Source organism: Artemia franciscana, chromosome 3 (assembly GCF_032884065.1).
Source record: "Artemia franciscana chromosome 3, ASM3288406v1, whole genome shotgun sequence".
Classification (NCBI taxonomy): Eukaryota; Metazoa; Arthropoda; class Branchiopoda; order Anostraca; family Artemiidae; genus Artemia; species Artemia franciscana.
In genome coordinates this window covers 31,615,873-31,637,227 of record NC_088865.1, presented here as the reverse complement: position 1 = coordinate 31,637,227, position 21,355 = coordinate 31,615,873, and the positions used below count along the sequence as shown (strand labels likewise).

The 21,355-nt window shown below is 32.9% G+C and overlaps 2 protein-coding genes across 5 annotated transcripts in view; both read left to right on the top strand.

The window, feature by feature from the left end:
• LOC136025163 (uncharacterized) overlaps nt 1-21,355 on the top strand; it is a 489,107-nt gene that overhangs the window by 296,213 nt on the left and 171,539 nt on the right. The window lies entirely within an intron of this gene.
• LOC136025155 (uncharacterized) overlaps nt 1-21,355 on the top strand; it is an 81,208-nt gene that overhangs the window by 31,658 nt on the left and 28,195 nt on the right. The window contains exons 5-10 of the mRNA XM_065700909.1: nt 9,068-9,194; nt 13,620-13,723; nt 14,222-14,428; nt 15,972-16,082; nt 18,258-18,408; nt 20,552-20,687. Of these exons, the coding sequence (XP_065556981.1) occupies nt 9,068-9,194; nt 13,620-13,723; nt 14,222-14,428; nt 15,972-16,082; nt 18,258-18,408; nt 20,552-20,687 (836 nt within the window). The remainder of the gene's footprint in view (nt 1-9,067; nt 9,195-13,619; nt 13,724-14,221; nt 14,429-15,971; nt 16,083-18,257; nt 18,409-20,551; nt 20,688-21,355) is intronic.

Sequence of the window (21,355 nt, the reverse complement as noted above, 5' to 3'; positions counted from 1 at the left end):
ATATTTGCTTGTTTCCAAAGGACAGGAAAATATGATGTCTTTAGGCAACTATTAAAAAGCTTCAACAAAGTAGGTGATAAAACATTAATATTTTTCTTTATAGTAAAATTCATTATACCATCAGGTCCCGGAGCCTTCATGGGTTTGATCGACTTAATAACATCCTGTAAAATTTCCATGGTAATAGGTTCCATTTTATCCTGATTTTCACTAGAGATATTTTCTGTTTCATTTCTTATCAACTTTTGAGCAACACTGTCATTAGAATTATCATCTGACGAAAACCATTTACCTAGAAGTTGTTCTCCAGCCTCTTTAGGTGAATCTGTCATCGACCCATCTTGTTTTAAAATATGAACTGGGAGAGTTGCAGAGCCTTTTAACTTGCAAATTTTATTTATAGTGTTCCAAGGGTCCAAACTAGCTTTTTCTCCGCAGAACTTTTTCCAATCTTCCTTTTTCGCTGCCAAAATTTTCGTTTTATAATCTAGATGTGTTTGATTCTTTATTTGCTCGCTTTCAACGGTACCAAGTCTCTTATAGACCCTTTGAGCATGTCTGTACTTCTTTCTTAAATCTGTCAAATCTTGGTTCCACCACCTTGCATATTTGCTTTGTTTGTGACTATTTTTAAGAGGGGTCGATTCCTTAGTTGCTTTTTGCATTAAATTCTTAATTTCATTAGCAGCACAATCAATTTCCTCCACCGAGGACATAGGTAGAGAATAAATGTCATCGATTCCACGTAATAAAGTAGCACTAAAAGTATCCCATTTAGTTTTCTTATAAATGTATCTTGGCTCTTCAGTCTCAAATATGGGGAAATTAAACTCCAAAGTAAATAAAATATACGAGTGATCCGAAAGAGAAGGGTATTCATCAAGAACTTTCCAACACCTTACACTTTGAACAAGATTAGTACCTACAGCAGTAACGTCTGGGCTAGTTGTATTGCGTAGCCCATACGTTGTCTCACTAGGATCATTCACTACTAACAATGATTTACTAGCAAAAAAATCTTCAAGCTCCTTGCCTTTCTTGTCAGTTTGACTGTTACTCAGCCACAAAGGGCTTTTAGCGTTAAAATCCCCCCCAACAACGTAATTAGCAAAATGTCTGACCTTGTCTAAACAACTGATATTATCTGTCAATCGCTGCACCGAAGGAGGACAATATACCGAACAGAATGTCAAAGTTCTACTGTTCAAATAAACTGAAACTGTCACACATTCATTAGACGAGAGGTTATGGTGTACGTCAGCTTTTAGACTATTTTTCACTAATACGGCAGCACAAAAAAATTTCTTATCTGTGTCAATTTTAGAGAAACACTTGTAACTATATGGAACACATGATATTTTACAGAATTTATTTACATACGGTTCTTGCAACAGAACTATATCCGGTTTCAGTTCTTCTATTGTTTTTTGCAACTGTAGGGCTGCTGAATAAGAATGTTGCAAATTAATTTGAAGCACTGTTAAGTTATTCTTATCAATATTCACATCTCGAGATTGAGTCAATTAAACTGGATATTATTCTTTAAACGAGCAGTTAACTTCTTTGCAACCGGGCATTTGCTTAACTCATAGGCAGCATGCCCATCTGACTTAAGTTTGTTTTTTTCGCAAGCCCGGCAATTTGGGCGGGACGAAAAGGACTTGTCGCAATTTTTATAAGTGTGCGGGCCCATGCACCATGAGCATACTTCGTCCGCTCTACAATCTGTCTTCCGATGACCGTATAAGCAACATTTGCTACATCTTATCAAGTGTACATAGTCGTCGCAAGAGGCAAGGATAAAACCGATCCGTAAGCCTCTTTGGGACAGTATAAATTGGCGGATCTTTGGACTCACTTCCACAACAACTTTCCTTTTCGACGCGTTTTCAAGAATGGTGATGATCCTGAAGCTTTCCCCTTCGTTGGCCATCCGCTGAATTTCTGGGTTACACTGCAGCAGGTATTTTTCACTTTCGTCTTTGACCTGAGGGGAGGGAGCCCCATTGACTAACATTCTTGGAAAGTGCTTTTTCACCTCTTTCGGTTTGTACTTCGTGTCCGACACTTTCTCTGTCAGTACTGACATGGCTGCCTCTAGCTCCCTTTTCGACCCCAATTCCAAGATGACTCTACCTTCCTTCGCCGGAACAACTTTCTTCACGGAAAAATCGGAATTTTCTCCTTTGACAACTCTGCTGATTGATTCCGTAACTTGCATGGCTTCGTCAAAATTCATACGGTTTCGTTTTTCCACAGATACAGGCTCCAGAATCACAGAGAATGTTTCAGGACCCTTGAGCGCTTGGGCATAAGACGCCTGCTGGGGTGCGGGTACATAAATCTGTCCATTTTTTTGCGATTTTATCCGCTCAAGCTCTTTCTGGAGATTCACAACTTCATTCAGACGGGAATTTTCGATTCGGAGGAGTTCAATGTTCTCTTCGATTGTTCGTTGGTGAAGATATTGGATTCTGCTGCATATTTGGGAGGCATTAAATTTGCCACCGAGGACTTTGAATGACCCTATTACGTCCTTCAACATATCCAGCAGCACTGCAACACTTTTTTCATTCATGACAGTAAGAGACTCCAACGATTCGTGATCAGACGTCTCTAGGGACGATTTTACTTTGGACATCTTCGAGTAACAAACTAGGTATCCCGATCACGGTATCCCGTTCACGGTTCAGCGTCTAAATGAACGCCATCTATAATAACTGAAATTAGTAAGAATCTAATAATGTCAACGCCAAAAAAAAATGAGTTAATTATTTCAAAAGATAGCTTCAAACAAATGCCAACTTTATGGGCAGATCTTAGTAAGGTAGGTTTAACCTAGCCCACTTAAGCATCCACAGATACACTGTATCAGTCAATCCAAGAGAATCATTGTAATCCAAATTTAATAATTTTCTCACTGTTTACATTCAGACAAACTTACTAAACTCCGCTACACTGTTATCCAGTATGAAAACTTTCCGTAGAGGTGGAGATATCCATCAAATTAGAGAAACCGGTATATAAAATAAAACTGCTTAATTAGACTGCTAAAAAAAATTCCCAGAAAATGGAAGTGGTCTCACAGTATAGGTAGTGGAAGGTCTCAATGTTTATATAACACTAGCCAACATTAATTGTCCCTTAGTTGGAAAAAAAGGCCCAAAAATGTCCGCTACAGTATGGAGTAAGAAAGCTATTATTGATTTACCCTTCTACCACAGCAACGAATGTTTCAAATATAAAGTCTAAGCTGCTGGTCTCTAGGTTACAGGGAGAATGCAAAAAGCACAATCTCTTAGCTTTAATTGGAGGAAAAAGAACCCTACGTTTGATTGCTTTGAAAGCAATTAGTCAGTCCGAGTAAAAGATGCTCAAATATGGGACAGGAAAAAACCCTACATTTGGGATATTTGAACTTTTTTCCCTAAGACACGATCAGCAACTTCACAAATCGTTTTTTTTTTAAATCATTTCTCTCAAATTCTTATCCTGAAGTCTAACCATAACTGCCCGAGAGATAATTCACCCTTCCGAAATTTCAGCTTTAAATTTCAGGCTCTGTGCAATCCTGGGCCCATCTTGGTCACAACATGGTTTTCAGCACTTGGTGATGCTCTTCTATCAACAAGGGTCAAAATCCCGCACTGATAATCTCAAGCCTATTACCTCTCATTAAATATTCATGCTTTCAAATATTATGTTAATACGGGGAGGCAACCCATAGTAAATAAATTAACTACGAAGAAGTTTTTCAGCCCAAAAACGCCCGTCCAAACAGACTAAGCTGAGAATAATTATCCATTAATCAGAATCCCGTGTAAATGCTGTGTCGTTTACCAGCTATAATTTGCTGGAGGAGCGAGTGGAGGAGCGCCACACTTGTCCTCCTATAGAAGATCCTCCCACGATGGTGTTCTGCATCACCATGCAATTAAACCCATTACTGGAGGAAGGTTTGTAACTCACGGGACGTGTGGGCACGCCGGTAGGCCCTGTTGTGTGTAGATTTGAGGGGTCTTTATCCTCCTCCGACTATATTTATGGCCCCAGGCGAGGCTGTCCTAGTTTATATTATGGGCCCCCAGGGACAAGTTCCCCCCTTGGTCCATACCTCATATAGTGGTACAATATATATTCGCCACGTGGGGACACACTGAATGGCTTGGGGTATGAGTAGACTCATAAAGCATTTTTTTTTTTTTTAATAGAGGAAATTACGAAAATATCGATGATGTTATTTTTAGCTTTTTTGTCGTTATTTTTATTATTTTCGTCTTTTGTTCTAAAATAGAGATTTTTTAAAAACAACTTAATTTGGACGTATAGAAAGCTGGCAACAGGTAAATATGATAAATAGATCACGAATATATGCTTTGATTTTCCTTTAAAAATTCAGGTGGACACGTCTTCTTATCTGTATTAGCAGTCCAATTTTTCTGTATGGATTCAATTTCGCGGAATGTGGTTCTCAGATCTACATCGATACTTGATTTATGTGTGGGAGGGGGACTTAACTTGAGCGTTCAAAACAAAAGAAAGTGCATTTTCGTGACTTAAGTACCAGCTTAACCGATTACCGGCTTCCTATATATGCAAAGTAAGTTGTTTTTAAAAGTTCGTCATTTCAGAAGAAAAGACAAAGAAGGGTCAATTTTGCCTCGACAAATTTTATCCGATTTTTCTATGTTGCAGAGTTGTTTTTTTTTTTTTTTTCGGTTCCAATGGTACCAAAATTAAAACTTTTGCAAGTTGTTGAGGCAAATTCTTTGAGGCTTTAAATGAAAACCTAAAAACAATAGAAAAATGCTTGGATTTAGATCACATCTATTTTAGAGGTAGCATAAGAGGTATTTTACATAGCACATATAATTCAATTTTAAGGAGTAAATTACGTAGTCTTGTCGGATTTCACAGTCTCTCGTATGACATTTAACATCTAATGATGAGGTCTTCATAACTTAAAGGAAGAGAGCTTGGCTATGTCTCAATAGCCAAAATGGGTGAAAAATTTATATGACGTAATTCAATACTTATTCAATACGTAAAATTCTATATGTAATTCAAAACTTTCAGGTATACGCTCAGTTTTTTGACACTTCGAATTTCTTGCCAAAATCCAAATTTGCTTGTCCAAAACAAAAGTATTGAAAACCCCAGTAATTTTCCATTTCTCAGACGAAAAATAGCTCTTAATGAGGAAAGGAGTTTTCCTCTATTGAAATTCAACGCTCTGAGAAAAAAAAAGATCAACCAAGGAAGCCTTTTATAATGATTTAAAACAAAAAGAAATTTCAGAAGAAGAATATAAATTTTCCCAACAAGTTCAGAGAAACTCTGGGTGTTAAAATTTATAGGTTTATACTTCCTTTCCTTGCCTCAAACGTTTTAACCCTTGGTGATAAATTTATGGAGTTCTACAGGACTATCATAGGATTATATAATCTAGATCCTAATTTTTATCAGAGCACGCCGTTTCTAGCTTATCATTTAAAACTCGGAATGATGGACCAGCAGAAAACTCAAAATATTACTTATCAGGATATTTAGGCTATCTTTTCGTAGAGAGGGCCAGTTATGGTGGACTAATTTTCATAATGATCATTACTTACATTGTGATCCAAAAGGCAGTAAAAATGCTAGCTATGGTCTCTGCCTCGACACAAACGCCCAGTACGCTCATTGTACACCAAACTACCACACGTGAACTCTTAAATATGAGGTACTTAACCCTTGTGGTTACCCAACCTTTAAAACGGTTTAAGATAATTGAAGTTAAGACCGATTTGTAGAGTTGAATGGTGTTCTAGAGAATCCAATTGAATATCAAGAGTTCGCACACTCAGTCTCCCAGGAAGGTTCGTTTCGCAAATTTTCTGCCCTTCAACCAGAGAAGAGCTGAAGATGAAAAGCTGCCCTGGACCTCTAGTGAAAAATTAATACCATCGTTACATCATAAAACAAATATAATTTTGTACCATGTAAATTTGAAATTGAATATAAACCTTGGTTTTACGACTGAAACAATAAACAAAGTGGTTAGCTTCAGGCGATAGTTTATATGAAACCTTATATGGAGCACTTTATAAGATTCCAAACCAGTTTAGAACTAGAGAACGAGCTATTAAAGTGTTCTAATTACATCTCTTTTATCAAATCTGTTGAACAGGAATGCAACCATATGGAATATGGTGCTTCGGTAAATTTCAAAAAATTAAGTCACATTCCGAAAAATTTAAGTTTTACGTCATTATATATAATTTCAAAAATATGGCTCTAATACTCAGAAAAAAACATATTTTTTCTGAGGAAAAATATTGGAGTGGGAGCTGCAATTTTATCGTTATCTGGAAAATAATAAGGGCATTTTATTGGGAAAATTTAGTCCCCTTAAGAACAATAAAAGAAAAACAAAACTATGGTGAATGGAAACCCATTTGCTTTTTGCAAAAATACAATCTCAGAACCTGGGAGCTACAATCTCAAAATTTACTCTAAATTCTGAAAGTAGAAACTTCCTTAGTTAAGGGTTAATAGGATAAGACTTTCAAATTTCAAAGGGTAAAGCATGAACATAATTTTTGGCCTTCATGTCTCATTTCTTGGATTTAAGGAGAAAGTACATTCCTTAGATATGGGTTGGCTAAAAACTTCTGGGGCTTGAATGTAATAGTACAGCCATCTGAAAGTGGAAGCCCATTAACAGCGTTAAGTCATTACTTTTGAGATTGCTTGTTTTTCTTCAAGTGCAGAATATACAATGGAAAATTTACAATAAAGCTTCTTGCTCACAGATGTTCGCTACGCTCTACCAAGCATGATTTTCTGCCTGATATTAGCTTGCTCCTAAAATATGCCGTAAGACTCGTTTTTGGTTTCTTTTATTATCCGTAGCGAAAGGTTTATTGTTGCATTAGGTAATCCACGTTTTGGAGGGGCAAACGTTCGTAGTTTCTCTTGATTCAGCATCACAATTGTGCTGCAGGAATGGAGAATCACAATGGCGAAAAACTAATGGGAACAGCTGTCTTCGTATCTTTCGCCTGTTCTATATCACGGATAGAAAAACTCCTGTTTCAAAGTTCCATCTTTTCTAATAGAAAAAACTGGGCCTCAACCCTCTGCTCTGATTGGTCAATCATAAATGTTATATTTGGAAGCTGAACTGCTCAACGTGACAAATTATAACGGCATACATAATTGGCCGTGTAGTTGCACGCAATTTTTATTTTACTCCTATTATGACGATAAGGCCTGAGAATAAAAGAATTCGGTGAGACACCATAGAGGTTTCCAAAATAGCATTTCACCTTGTTTCTCTGGGTAATTAAAAAAAACTAACGGGATCAATCTAATTAAAAGTAAAGAAAAATTTGAAACTAATATGGAGGTATCTTGGATGTCGGCCCCAAATAATTTTTCTAAACGGAAATATAATTTAGTTTTCTTGAAGGTTTTTGTTAGATTTTTCTTTCTATAAATTCCTGAAGTACCAAAGAAGGGTTAGACTTTAGACAATTTCATCAGTCCTATTATTATACGCTATTTTAAAGTCATGTGTTTACTTAAAGCACACTCTAGAGAATATTATTTGCAGCAAGCTATGTCAAAAGGTGATGGTCCACTCTTGCTGGGTAATTCCATAATGTTGCCGGCTCTTTTAAAGTTCTGATCTTAAAACTTGAATTTGGTGCTCAAATTGGTCGGGAATAATTTTCACAAGCAGCGTAGATTTACTTTCAAAGTCTAGCCGATTCTTATAATCGGTCCAAATATCGGTCTGGCAGCTTACCGCTAATAGCGAATATAAGATGTGAATTTGAACCGGTTTTGTAATCCAGCTAAAAAGAAATAACGTCTGTTAAGGGTGTTACTCGTGGCGGGACACAGGGAAACAACTACAACGGGGACGCCGGGGGCACAGGGGGATATATAAATGACGAAGGGGACACAGGGAATGTTCGATTAGCAATCACCATCAACAAGCTCAAGGGCAATCATTGTAAACCTGACAATCTATTTATATACACAGACAATGGGACACCCAAGAATGTTGTATATTCGCAAGTTTTACGTAGTTAAAAAAAAATATATATATATATATATATATATATATATATATATATATATATATATATATATATATATATATATATATATATATATATATATATATATATATATATATATATATATATATATATATATATATATTCACAAGTGGGACACAGGGACACAACTACAATGGCGAGTAACTAATATGGCACGTAACGACTTTCAAAGAGAAATTACAGACTGGGACACTGGGACAAAAATGACGACCGGGATACTGGGAATATAAATGACGACCGGGACACAGGGAATGTTCGATTAGCAATCACCATCAACAAAGCTCAAGGGCAATCATTAGAATAATGAGGTATAGATCTGAATACGGATTGCTTTTCCCATGGACAATTTTATGTTGCATGTTCAAGAGTCGGTAAACCTGACAATCTATTTATATGCACAGACAATGGGACATCAAAGAATGTTGTATATTCGCAAGTTTTACGTAATTAAAAACATATATATATCTATAACGAAAAGAGAAATCTTTTCTCTTTTATCTATATTCACAGGTGGGACATAGGGACACAACTGCAATGGCGCGTAACTAATAAAGCGCGTAACTACTTACGCACGCGGGGGGGCTTGGGGGGGGGGCGCGAAGCGCCACCCCAACAGCTAGTATACAATAACAGCATAATAACAATAAATCAAAATCTGTGTCATTTTTCTTAGTCTCGTCACTTTTTACGTCTGCATTAGTGGAAGTAAGTCTGAAAATGCGTAAAAGCTGGGAAAGACAACCCTGCAAAATCGTTTTGATTAAGAAACTAAAAAATAAGTCATTAAGCATTTGTGTTCCTATAATTTTACTGTCTGACTTAGTAGCTAGATGTTTTTGTTCCTAAGAAACCATTTCAAAATCACCTGCCCCTTTCTGGATTATCCCTTTGCATCTTACTGACAAGGTTTATGAGTTGAAGACAAAAGTTTGTCTTGCATTATATATTTCTTTCAGGAGAGAAACGGTGACACTATTACTCTAAAACAAAGAAAACAAGTGAGAATATCCTCAAAAGATGCATCTGCAAGGACAGTTCCTTCATCAGGAGCAAGAGGGATAGGGATTCATGCATCACCAAATGGTAAATACTTGTTTTTACTTTGTGAAGACATATAGGCCTTTCCATAAGTTTTAATTTGTACTCGTAGCCAAACGGTTAATAAGAAGCTTAAAATGACGAGATGCTTCTAAATTTTGATGCTACAATTAAGGAGGGTGCCAGGTTCTCGATTTTTGCTCGGGCTCCGGCATTCGGCACTTGGCCTGCTTGTATATATTTGTTCCTCAAATTACGCATAAGCACAATTATCGCGTTATTTTTTTTAGTTTTAAGTTATGAAGTCGTAGATCAGCAATTTCAGTTGAATTGACAAATTCTGGCATGAATTCAATTCCTTCTCTCTGTTTACACTTTCAGAGAACCATTCATTTTATAGGATTATTTTCTCCTGGGATTTGTTGGGATTCTCGCAGTTGCTTCTCTTCTAACCGCAGATTTCATTTACGGTTCGATGTGATCCCCGCTATTGCCTGTCTTTTAACAGTCAGTATCGTCGTTCGTCATTCTAACCGAATATTTCGTTGTCCATCGTTTTCATTTGTGATATTGTGATGCTTATTCTGGCATGTCTCCTAACCATACATCTTATTGTGATTCATTTCCGTTCATAATTTTCTCAGAAATTTTGTCCATGCCTTATGTTCGTATTCGTTTATCCTCGTCTATAATTCCGTATGACCGTCATGGATACCAAACAAAATTCTTTTCCAGCTTTTCCCCAGCTATTATGTTTTTGATTAAAAGAAAAACTCGAAAAAAGAAAAACGCTTTGAAGAAAAAGATCTTAAAGAAAATATCTTGAAGAAAAAAATCATCTCCTAAAGTATTACGTACCACCCACATGTGCGCAATACATCATCCTCAGTTACAACCTGGGGCTCCCCACCTGACTAGTGACTCGTGAGCTCTAGCAAAACATGTCACATGAAATTATGTAATATCCTATTACGTAACAAACAGGTAATAAATCAATAATCAATGCTGGTTGCTGGGGACTCAAAACTGGTTGCTATGCCCCGCAGTAGTATTGTCCCCCATGCTACTTTTGTCATCTTTTATAATTCTGTAGGTGTCATAAATACGGCAAACGATTTCGCCACTGGGAAAAAATGATGTAATTTGCTCTTTAAGTTGCAATATGAAGATAGTTGAATGTGACTTCATTTGCACAAAAAATTTTTTTTGTTTTTTTTCAAAATTAAGGCTCTAAACAAATTTTCCTAACTACTGACCTATCTAGTTCGTTTTTTTTCAGGCCAGAACATCTCAGTGTACCATTTTTCAAAAAAGGTATGAATCGGTTTTCGACAAAATAATAAATAAATACATATAAATAAATAAATATACATAAATAAATAAATACTTAAACATTTGTTTGGTTAAATAGGGCAGAATATACTATAAGGAATGTTTATGTTTAACAATACAATGAGGGTAATCAAACAGTTCGTGGTAACGAACTGTAGTAAGGTGCGACCCGGCTCAATAGTAACCAAAACTCTAAAAAATAGAATTTTGTTATCAATAGCTACATCAAAACAATCGCATTTTAATGCTGATTTTAAATATATAAGTTTTATCAAGTTTAGTCTTATTCATCAAAAGTTATGAGCCTGAAACAATTTACCTTATTTTAGAAAATAGGGGAAACAACCCCTAAAAGTTATAGAATCTTAATTAAAATCAAACCATCAGATTCAGTGTGCCAGAGAACCCTATTGTAGAAGTTTCAAGCTCCTATCTACAAAAATGTGAAATTTTTTTTGCCAGAAGGCAGATCACGGATGCGTGTTTATTTGTTTGTTTGTTTGTTTTTTTTTTTTGTTTTTTTTTTTCCTAGGGGTGATCATATCGACCCAGTGGTCCTAGAATCGGGATCTAATTTAGGCCTTTTTGTAAAGAGCGAGGTACTGACAAGGGGGTGAACCCCTTCATATACGTAATAAAAACATGAGAATACAGAAGTTCGTTACGTAAGCTAATTTGTAAGTTACGTATATCTTTTACTAATAAAAACATTCGTAAACGATCGAAAGTTCTAGTTGCCTTTTAAGTAATCAAAAAATTGGAGGGCAACTAGGCCTCCTCCCCCGCTCCTTTTTTCTCAAAATCATTCGATCAAAACTATAAGAAAGCCATTTAGCAAAAACAATAAATATGCAAATTTCGTTTTAATTATTCATCTGTGGAGAGCCAAAATCAAAACATGCATTGATTCAAAAACGTTCAGAAATTAAATAAAAAAAACAAGTTTTTTTTAGCGGAAAGTAAGGAGCGACGTTAAAACTTAAAACGAACAGAAATTACATCATATACGAAAGGGGCTGCTTCCTCATCAACGCCCCGCTCTTTACGCCAAAGTTTCTTTCTGTTATAAAAAGTAGAGTTAAGAGAAAGAGTCAAACCTTAGCGTAAAGAGCGGGGCGTTGATGAGGAAGCAGCCCCTTTCATATACGAAGTAATTTCTGTTCGTTTTAGGTTTTAATGTCGCTCAAACAAATCAAAACAAACAAACAAATAAACACGCATCCGTGATCTAGCCTTCTGGCAAAAAATACAAAATTCCAAATTTTTTTAGATATGAGCTTGAAACTTCTATAGTAGGGTTTTCTGATACGCTGAATCTGACGGTGTAATTTTCGTTAAGATTCTATGACTTTTAGGGGGTGTTTCCCCCTATTTTCTAAAATAACAAAAAATTTCTCAGGCTCGTAACTTTTGATGGGTAAGACTAAACTTGATTAGATTTATATATTTAAAATCAGCATTAAAATTTGATTCTTTTGATGTAGCTATTGGTATCAAAATCAAAATTCCATTTTTTAGAGTTTTGGTTACTACTGAGCCGGGTCGCTCCTTACTACAGTTCGTTACCACGAACTGTTTGATAGTTGTGTAGATAAAGCAGAAGTAAATCTTGACAATAAAACAGTACTAACATTTTCTTCAAGTAAAATAGAAGAAACGCCCAGGATGAGCAAAATTATTGTGTCAGCATGTTTTGTACAAAACTGAAATAGAATCCCCATTTTCTGTGTTTCAATCCTTTCCCCTTGTTTCGTCAGAATAATGGGTCTCAAAAATAAATTTGTAGCTCGTGTTATAAATTAATGCTTCAAAACAAGCATCAATGCATTTTTGGCATTTTAAAATGAAATATAGCCCACTTTTATTGGAAAAAAATAGTTTCGATGTACTTATCTTTTCTTAAAATCTTTTTATGTCTAACGTAGATTATATCTGTGTTGGTTTTTGAAAACTTGTTTTCACACGCCATTCTACGAAGCTACATTAATATCATTTACTAGTTCTGAAAATATTTCTAATAATATTGTCAGAAACACTTCTGGAATTCGAGAAAGTGAATTTACCACTGCCATTAGAAACCTAGGAGCATGCAATTTTGCGAAGTCGATTTTCTTTAAAATCAATTCTTTTACAGGTAAAAGAATTTTGCTTTCAGGAAACATGGCTCCAAAAAAAGGTTTTGTTCATTCATGTTATCTAATAATATTCATATTCTAATCAAGAGCAGGCTCTACTTTAAGATGGTAAAGTGGGCAAAGTTCAGCAGAACTAAACTACTACCATATCTTAATGTACTTTCGTACTACCAAAATCTTAAGGCCTTCATGTATTCAAATGGTGTTTGAAGGCCGGATTTTTATATTGCAAAAGTCAATGGAATTTTGCCCAATTTTTTTTTGGTCAATGAGCTAATCCTAAGAAACCAGCTTTTCAAATGATTTTTTTTTCTCATGTAAGTAAATTTAAATTAAAACCCAAAACAAAAAACAATTGCCGCTTCTAAGCCCACACAAGGATGATTAATCCAAATAAACCGATTGGCGGTATTTTTGTATACCAGATTAGTCGGAAAGTGAAAAACTAGCACTTTACCGAAGCCAAAAAGTCTGCGAATAAAAAACAAGAATATATGGTAAAGAGCCAACAATCCATCGAGAAACCGGCTAAATTGCAGATTAATCTACAAAATAATCTTGAAATACACATCAAAGAACCGAAATGAGAGGTGGTTTTTGGACTGAGCTCAATCCGCAATAGTGGTACCAAATAAAGCGGATTCAAACAGTATACAAATGTCCTGTACCACTTTCTTTTCATAATATTGAAAAAAAAAATCTAAAAGCTTTCTACAGTCCAATGAAATTCTTTACTGTTCTATGTTTTCAGTAAAGTGCAAATTTTTTCATAGCCTATAATTTTATTAGCCTTACACTATAATCTGCAAGGTTTTGAATCAAATATTTCGGGGCAACTTTCCACAGACAGTGTGAATTTAGTTTTTAAAATAATGTAAATGAAATAATTCTTGTTCAACTAAAATTAAAGCATTATCTCTTCCAAAGAAAATTGACCAGTTTTCATTTATTCTTTTCTAGAAACTTCTTGTGCAATATTTCTCATCTATCTTGTTTTTTTCAGATCAGGATTATCTATTATTCCGACCAAAAAGTCAAAAGAGCGGCTTACGACGGATTCACTCGGTCCAAGAAGGATCAGAACAGTTGAAGCAAAACATAGCACATGTAATTATAATTTGTCTGATTTTTCTCTAATTTCACTTTATGAGGACAACAACCTTACGTCTTTATTGCTATTAAGCCAAGCCTAAAAATAGTTTTACTTTGTTAACGTTTTCTGCCAATTATGTTAATCTCCGTGACAATAATAAATACAAGACTAAGATAAGATTGTTCATATCCTCTTCTTCTTCTCCGTTCATGGCTGAAAATTGAAGGCTATGGAGGCTTCCATAGCCATCCTGGCTTAAAAAAAAAAACAATATATCTCACTCCATATGGTTGTGTCTACGATAGAACTCGTGGGCCATGAGTGGTTCCCAGGGTGTTTAGATACCCCCGGTAGTCTAAATGAATTAGACTTATAATTTTTTCTTTTCTATATTTGTTTTTTTTTCTTTATACTTGTTATTGCTTTACTTGTATTTTTAAATACATTTCGCTTTATTTTTCTTTCCTGTTTATCTACAAATCATGAAAAAATAGCTTGAAATTCCGTTTTAGGAGATAAAACCAACGAAGATTCGGCTTCCACCCAAGATGGCTGCTGACTATTGGCATGCGGTGCAAATGACAACGAAAACTATATTTGAAACAGCTGAAATTGAGTCTTTTCGTCTCTTAGAAAACAATCAATGGGAGAATTATTTTCTTGTGACTCAGGCATCTCTTTCCAGAGCCGCAGATATATTGCAGGATCTATTAAATTTGGTGAGACAAGGGAAATATGATAGTAGTAATTGCAGGGTTAATATACAAAATAAGAATATTTTGGATTTTGTACACAGGACCGGGGCGAGAAAATTTGCACAGGGGTGAGGAAAAGTCCAAGGAAATGATAACATATATTTAGACGCGGAAACATTATTATCAAAAAGCATGTTTTCAAAAAAGGATATCCTCATGACCATATCCTTAAAGAAATTATATGGTTATGGCTGAACCTTGGACCCTGTGATTATACAGTTTCAGGCTTTGTACAGATAGACTTTTTCGTTGTTCGTTTTTGTTCAGAATAATTGCAAAAGGACGAACAAAGATTTATAGGGAACTGACAAAACCAGTAACAGAAGCTGGTCTCAGAGCAGAAAAAGTTCAAGGGCCTCTAGTGTTTTTCTGCTAGAACCCTAAACTTGTCCAAAATTTTTAGATTTTCCTTTTAATCTCTTATAACTTTGAAGACGATTTTAATTTTTAGCTCAAATGGGCAACGGTGAAGGGTCCACGGTGCTAACTTTTCGATTCCTACATGGACCATATTAATGTTCAAAAGAACATTTTTTTCAGTTCCGTATTTTCTTTTCGTCTGATCCGTGTCCCCAATCAAGCAGGGATTTAAAAACATGTGGTTTTAAACATAATTTACCTCCAAGTCACTCAAGAGAGCAGAACTGTCGTCCATCTAGAAACCATCACAATAGAAAACTTAAAATGATATTCCTGGAGGATTTGTGTAGGCTGTAGAAAAATAAACCCTGCAAATCTTTATTTAATTCAGCTTCCATTTCCTTGGAAATTTAAGAGAACTGGCTGTCTTTTTTCTAGAATTTTACAATTGCTTTCCAAGTAAAAATAGCCTGAACCGCAATTCTTAGGTATTCTGATTATTCGAACTCGAATCCCTCAATTTAATATTATGGTTATGCTTAACGGCACCAGTGCCTAAATTTAATTACCATTTGATATCTTTTTTTTACTCATTATGTTTTTCTGTCACTTACCAACAAGTGAGCTCAGCCCGAAGATAAATGCATCAGGTCATAAACTTCCTTAAACCTAAGGGTTGTCAGGGTTGACTTGAATTGACAATATTCAACCTTGGAAGGTTGTTTTCTAAAAAAAGATATTCAGTCATAAAGAGACATTTTTGACCTTGAAAGTTATGCAAAATTCAAAAGAATTAGGAATACCTCAGTAACCTGAAAATTTGATGAACAGGAAATACCTGAAAATACATTGGGAATCTCTGTCCCTCCTTCTTCCTAACCTGAATGCGATTTGATATTTTTATAAGAATCTTCGTTATTTCATTCTTAATTACATGTATAAACAGAGAAATACCGGCTTATTTACTAGCATTTAAATTGCACTCAAAATGTGTATTAAACATACATGTGATGAAAGTTTTTCCTCGATTAATAGCCAGATATTTAGTTTGCTTTCCTAAATAGTAATTTCAGCCAGTTTTCAATGACAATAAAACACTATAAGACTGCTGTAAAAAATGATTAGAATCATTTGATTTTTATGTTAGGATATATGCCTGGATGTGGCAAGTGAAGGCTCAATTACATTCGGCGTCATTGAAAGATCACTTGGAACAGCAAAACGTCAAGACATTGAGAGAACTTTCAAAGTATATAAGGTACCCAGATTTTTCTTCTTTAAAAAATCAGTTGCATTCAAGCTAATCAATAGAGCAATCACAAACCATACTCACATAGATTAATGTATGTTTTTCTTAGATATACTTATAATGATTTACTAATAGAAATATTTATTTATTTATTTATTTGAAAACCCGTCAATCATACGAAATGAAAAAGACGGAGCACGAACATATAAATATAAGAAAATATATAAGAACATATCAGAAGAGACATAACTAGAAAGAGACTCGACTAACAAAATGGCAAACCAAATAGCACTAAAATGAATAAAACGAAAACAGATCTATTGTAAAAGGAGATTATACCAATCGTGATCTACTATTTTAATATTGTGTCTTTTGATTAAATTTTCAACTGCAACATATTCAAACTGAACAATTACTTAAGCTTAAAGGGAAAATCGTAAAGTCAAAACTCATTAACTCATTGAACCCAAGTAAAACCCAGCAAATACACCTTGGGGAGGGATGGGTGATCAAAAATTGGGCTGAAGTGACACAAACTGGGTTGAAAATCTGTGAAAGGAAGAATTTCGGTGTAAAACAAAATTTATGCAATTCAAGGAAAGATGATGTTTCCGGACACTCTTCCCCTTCCCCGCTGGCTATGCTGCTTATTAGCTTCCTTCGAATAATATCTTTGCAACTTGATACCTTGTTATAAAATTTATAAATATTTTTAATATTTATATTAAATAATAGTTATAATATAATATTATATTATAATATTATATTATAATTTATAATTATAATTATATTATAATTATATTATTATAATTATAATTATAATTATAATTATATTATAATTATAATTTATAATTTATAATATTATATTATAATATTATATTATATTATAATATTATATTATAATATTTATAATAGTTATAAATATTTTTCTAACAGCTTGATGGTTGATTTAAATATTGTATGGAAGACAATCAAATATGAACAAAAAGAACGGTAGAATCGTTGGTTTTTTCGAGAGTAACACATTTTTCCTATTCTTAATTATTTTCTGTTCGCCATTTGAACGAACCATCCACGGTTTCAATTTTTAGCATGCAGTGTCTTTAATATACGTGACATTTTGCCCCATAGTCAATTATGACCAAACTGTTGCAATATCACACGTATCTCTCTCTACAAAGCCATGTTTCCTGTTTTACTTAAACCAATTGAGTGATAGAAATTCCCTAACGATAGAGTCAACCAACAAGAAAATTATAATTGGAAAGCAAAACTTGAACTTCCAAAAGAACTAGAAAAGTATGTGTTAATCAATCATTGATCAAAAATAATTGTGCTAAGTGCATAGGTTTATGTCAACAATAAAAAGCAATAAAAGAGCTGCAGATTTTTGTGTTGTTTTTTTTTTAATCACATGTTTCAATTACTTTTTTAAATTAGATGTAGATGTTTGTGCTTTTTTAGATTTCCGCGCAACTACCCAGAGATTTCTACATACGTGTAGGTTTGTTCGCAGCCTTTTTCAATCTGTTCCAATCTAAATATTGCCTAAGCTTTTAAGGGCTATAATCGCGCTTTAAAGGGCTATAATTAGAGAAAGGTTGAAATGGCTAGGCCACGTTGTGCGGATGAAGGATGACAGATTGCCAACAAACCTTCTAGGGAAAACGAAACAGAGCACATCCCCAAATGGGATGGAAGGATGTTGTAAGGAAAAACTAAGGGAACTTTTTCAGAAGATGTAGATGGGGAGGTTTTAAATAGAATGGGATGGAGCAAAAGCGTGTGTAGCTGTATTGGCCTCGGGTGGCTTGGTGCTGCAGTGAGTTGTTGAAAGTATTAGTAGTAATAGTAGTAGTATAGGTCCTTCAAAACCTGTGATTCGGCATCAGTTTAAGAAAAAAAAAATGCCTCAAATATCCGGAAAAGATTCTTAAGAACATAATACAGTTCCTCTTAGAATATAATGCAGGTTTTGAAATCATATAGCAGGCTGGAGTCAGCTACTGACTGGATACCAAATTCTAATTTTATTTTAGTGCTTCAAATTTCGAATCTATGCTCAAATCCACCGAAAGAGTCTGACTCCTAACTTAACTATAAGACTAACTATAAACTAAACTATAAGAAAAGCAGCTGAAAAAGAAAATAAATCCTAGTATGAAATCGGACTTTATTTTTCAGGAAAAGCCCATTGAAAAGAGAGAGCTCATTAAAGAACCTGTGAAGCAAGCTACAAAAACGGTTATTTATAAGTATTTTAACATCATTGATGGATACTGGGAGAAGGACGAACCCTCCTCTACACCTTCTAACTACGTCCAATATTTAATTGGTAAGTCGCCTTAAGTAGCACCTGGAAAAGTGTATTGCGTAACGTTCTCTTTGCTGAGTTTTTAAAAATATTAATAACTTTTTGAAGTTATTTTTTATTTCTGTATTTGATCTCCAAAGAAAAATGGTCATAACTGGAACTGTCTTAGTAATATTTTTTTGTATGAAAAATGCGTAAAATAAAGACAATAGTATGCTTAAAAGAATTATATCTTTAGTTGTAACGTTTACACAATAAAAATTCATGGCTGAATTCAGGGGCTACATATTTTGTTGAATTACAAATGACAATGCCAATAATACTAGCACCATGAGCAGTACAGTGGAAAAAAATTGAAGCATAGATATTTTTAGAATTATTTTCCAGAAAATAGTAAGGAAATTGATTATTTTCCCCGAGTAGCCATCTTAGAAATATGCCATTACAATTTTCCATACCGTTTAATCTATAAATATATATATATATATATATGTATATATATATATATATATATATATATATATATATATATATATATATATATATATATATATATATATATATATATATATATATATATATATATAATATATATATATATATATATATATATATATATATATATATATATATATATATATATATATATATATATATATATATATATATATATATATATATATATATATATATATATATATATATATATATATATATATATATATATATATATATATATATATATATATATATATATATATATATAAATACATAATATATATATATATAATAATATATATATAATATATATATATATATATATATATATATATATATATATATATATATACATAATATATATATATATTTAATATATAAATACCGTCCATACCGTTTAATATATAAATATATATATATATATATATATATATATATATATATATATATATATATATATATATATATATATATATATATATATATATATATATATATATATATATATATATATATATATATATATATATATATATATATATATATATATATATATATATATATATATATATATTATATATATATATATATATATATATATATATATATATATATATATATATATTTATATATTAAACGGTATTGACGATATTTATATATATATATATATATATATATATATATATATATATATATACATATATATATATATATATATATATATAATATATATATATATATATATTTAATATATAAATACCGTCAATACCGTTTAATATATAAATATATATATATATATATATATATATATATATATATATATATATATATATATATATATATATATATATATATATATATATATATATATATATATATATATATATATATATATATATATATTTTTGCTCGTAGGACAGAAGGATCACGAAATAAAACACTCAGATATTCAACTATTAATCAATTAAGCACAATAAATCCAACATATCTACTTACAAAATAGAAATAAAAAAAACCAAAGAGAAAAAAGAAGAAGAAGAAATGACAAAAGGAAAGAGCTTTCAATAGAAAAAAAAATAAAATTCAAAACTGAAATCAGGCGAAGCGAGATTTCCAGACCCGGCGAGAAAAAAAAATATATATACAGAAAAAAAAATGTAATTTGACAAGTTATAGGTTAAAATGACCCAACACGAAATCATCTACCAGATATTTTTTAGCCATTATATATTTTCTATAGTCAACTAGAAAAAAAATCAATAAATACATTTATAAAAAAGACACTTAAAGAACAACAACACCCAAACTAATGAAATGAGAAAAAAAAATAATATGATAAAACAACATAAATATACAACAAACTACTTATAAATAAAAACTAATTTTGATAAAATCCACCACCAGACATTTGAACGTGCCAAGGAATGACAGTCTCGAACAACTCCCCTTTTAGGTATTTATGAAATAACACAAATGTTGTACTTTTATAAAAAAAAAATTTTGCAGATATTGTTTGAAAAATTAGCACAATTTAGTTAACATCGAAAGAGGAACACTCATATCTATCATAAATATGGGTTTCATTGTTGTTTGGTCTGCTATCGTAGCAGTGCAAAAATTTTGATGCGGTTTTACTGAATGAGCCCTGATATTATGTTATTTTCAGATGAGTGTTTGGATCCAGTTGTATGTGGAACAAGAAAACTCGATGCCTACCATCAGTATAGTGTTTGTAGTATTGCGATTGATGCTACCTGTGCTGCTTGGCTCAACTGTATTCTCAATTTGCAGGTTAAGTTCAGGTAAAGAATTGATAGAAAGTTTTTTCCAAGTACATTTTCTACAGCCTAGATCTGTGTAGGTATAAACTGGTATATAAACTTAGTATAAACCTACGTGGACCTAAAAATATGGATTTGTAGAAGTATTTATATATTCTAGTATATGAATGCATTTTCTCAATTGAACTAATAATTCAAAATGAGTTTGTCTACTACTGATGTTTGGCCCAAGGCCTAAAAATATGCAAACACTACCCTGTAGTAGGGTATTTATAAAATATTAAAGCTATAAATACGTTTTTTCTCTTTCAAAAGCTTAAATAGGAAAATCTGCAAAAGCTACATGTAGCCGAAGCATGGGGCTTCGAAGTCTTTTGAGTCAGATGTACTGCAATTTCGTTTGTCACGGACATGACTAGTCTCCCCCATCTCTTGGTAAATTATAATTTTATATATTTTTTTAAACAAAATAAATTGACAAATTACTGAAAATTCTAAGAAGTTGTAGAAACATACACGATTTTTTTCTAATTGGGGCTGAAAGAATGAGACAGAGGGCCTCCCATTCTTTATATACGTTTAAGTATCTTTAATTTTATTTGTAAAAATAAAGGGATTCTTCGGATGGATAATTCTGGCTCTTGGTCTCCCAACCCCAAGATAGATCTTAAGATGATTCTGTGATGGTA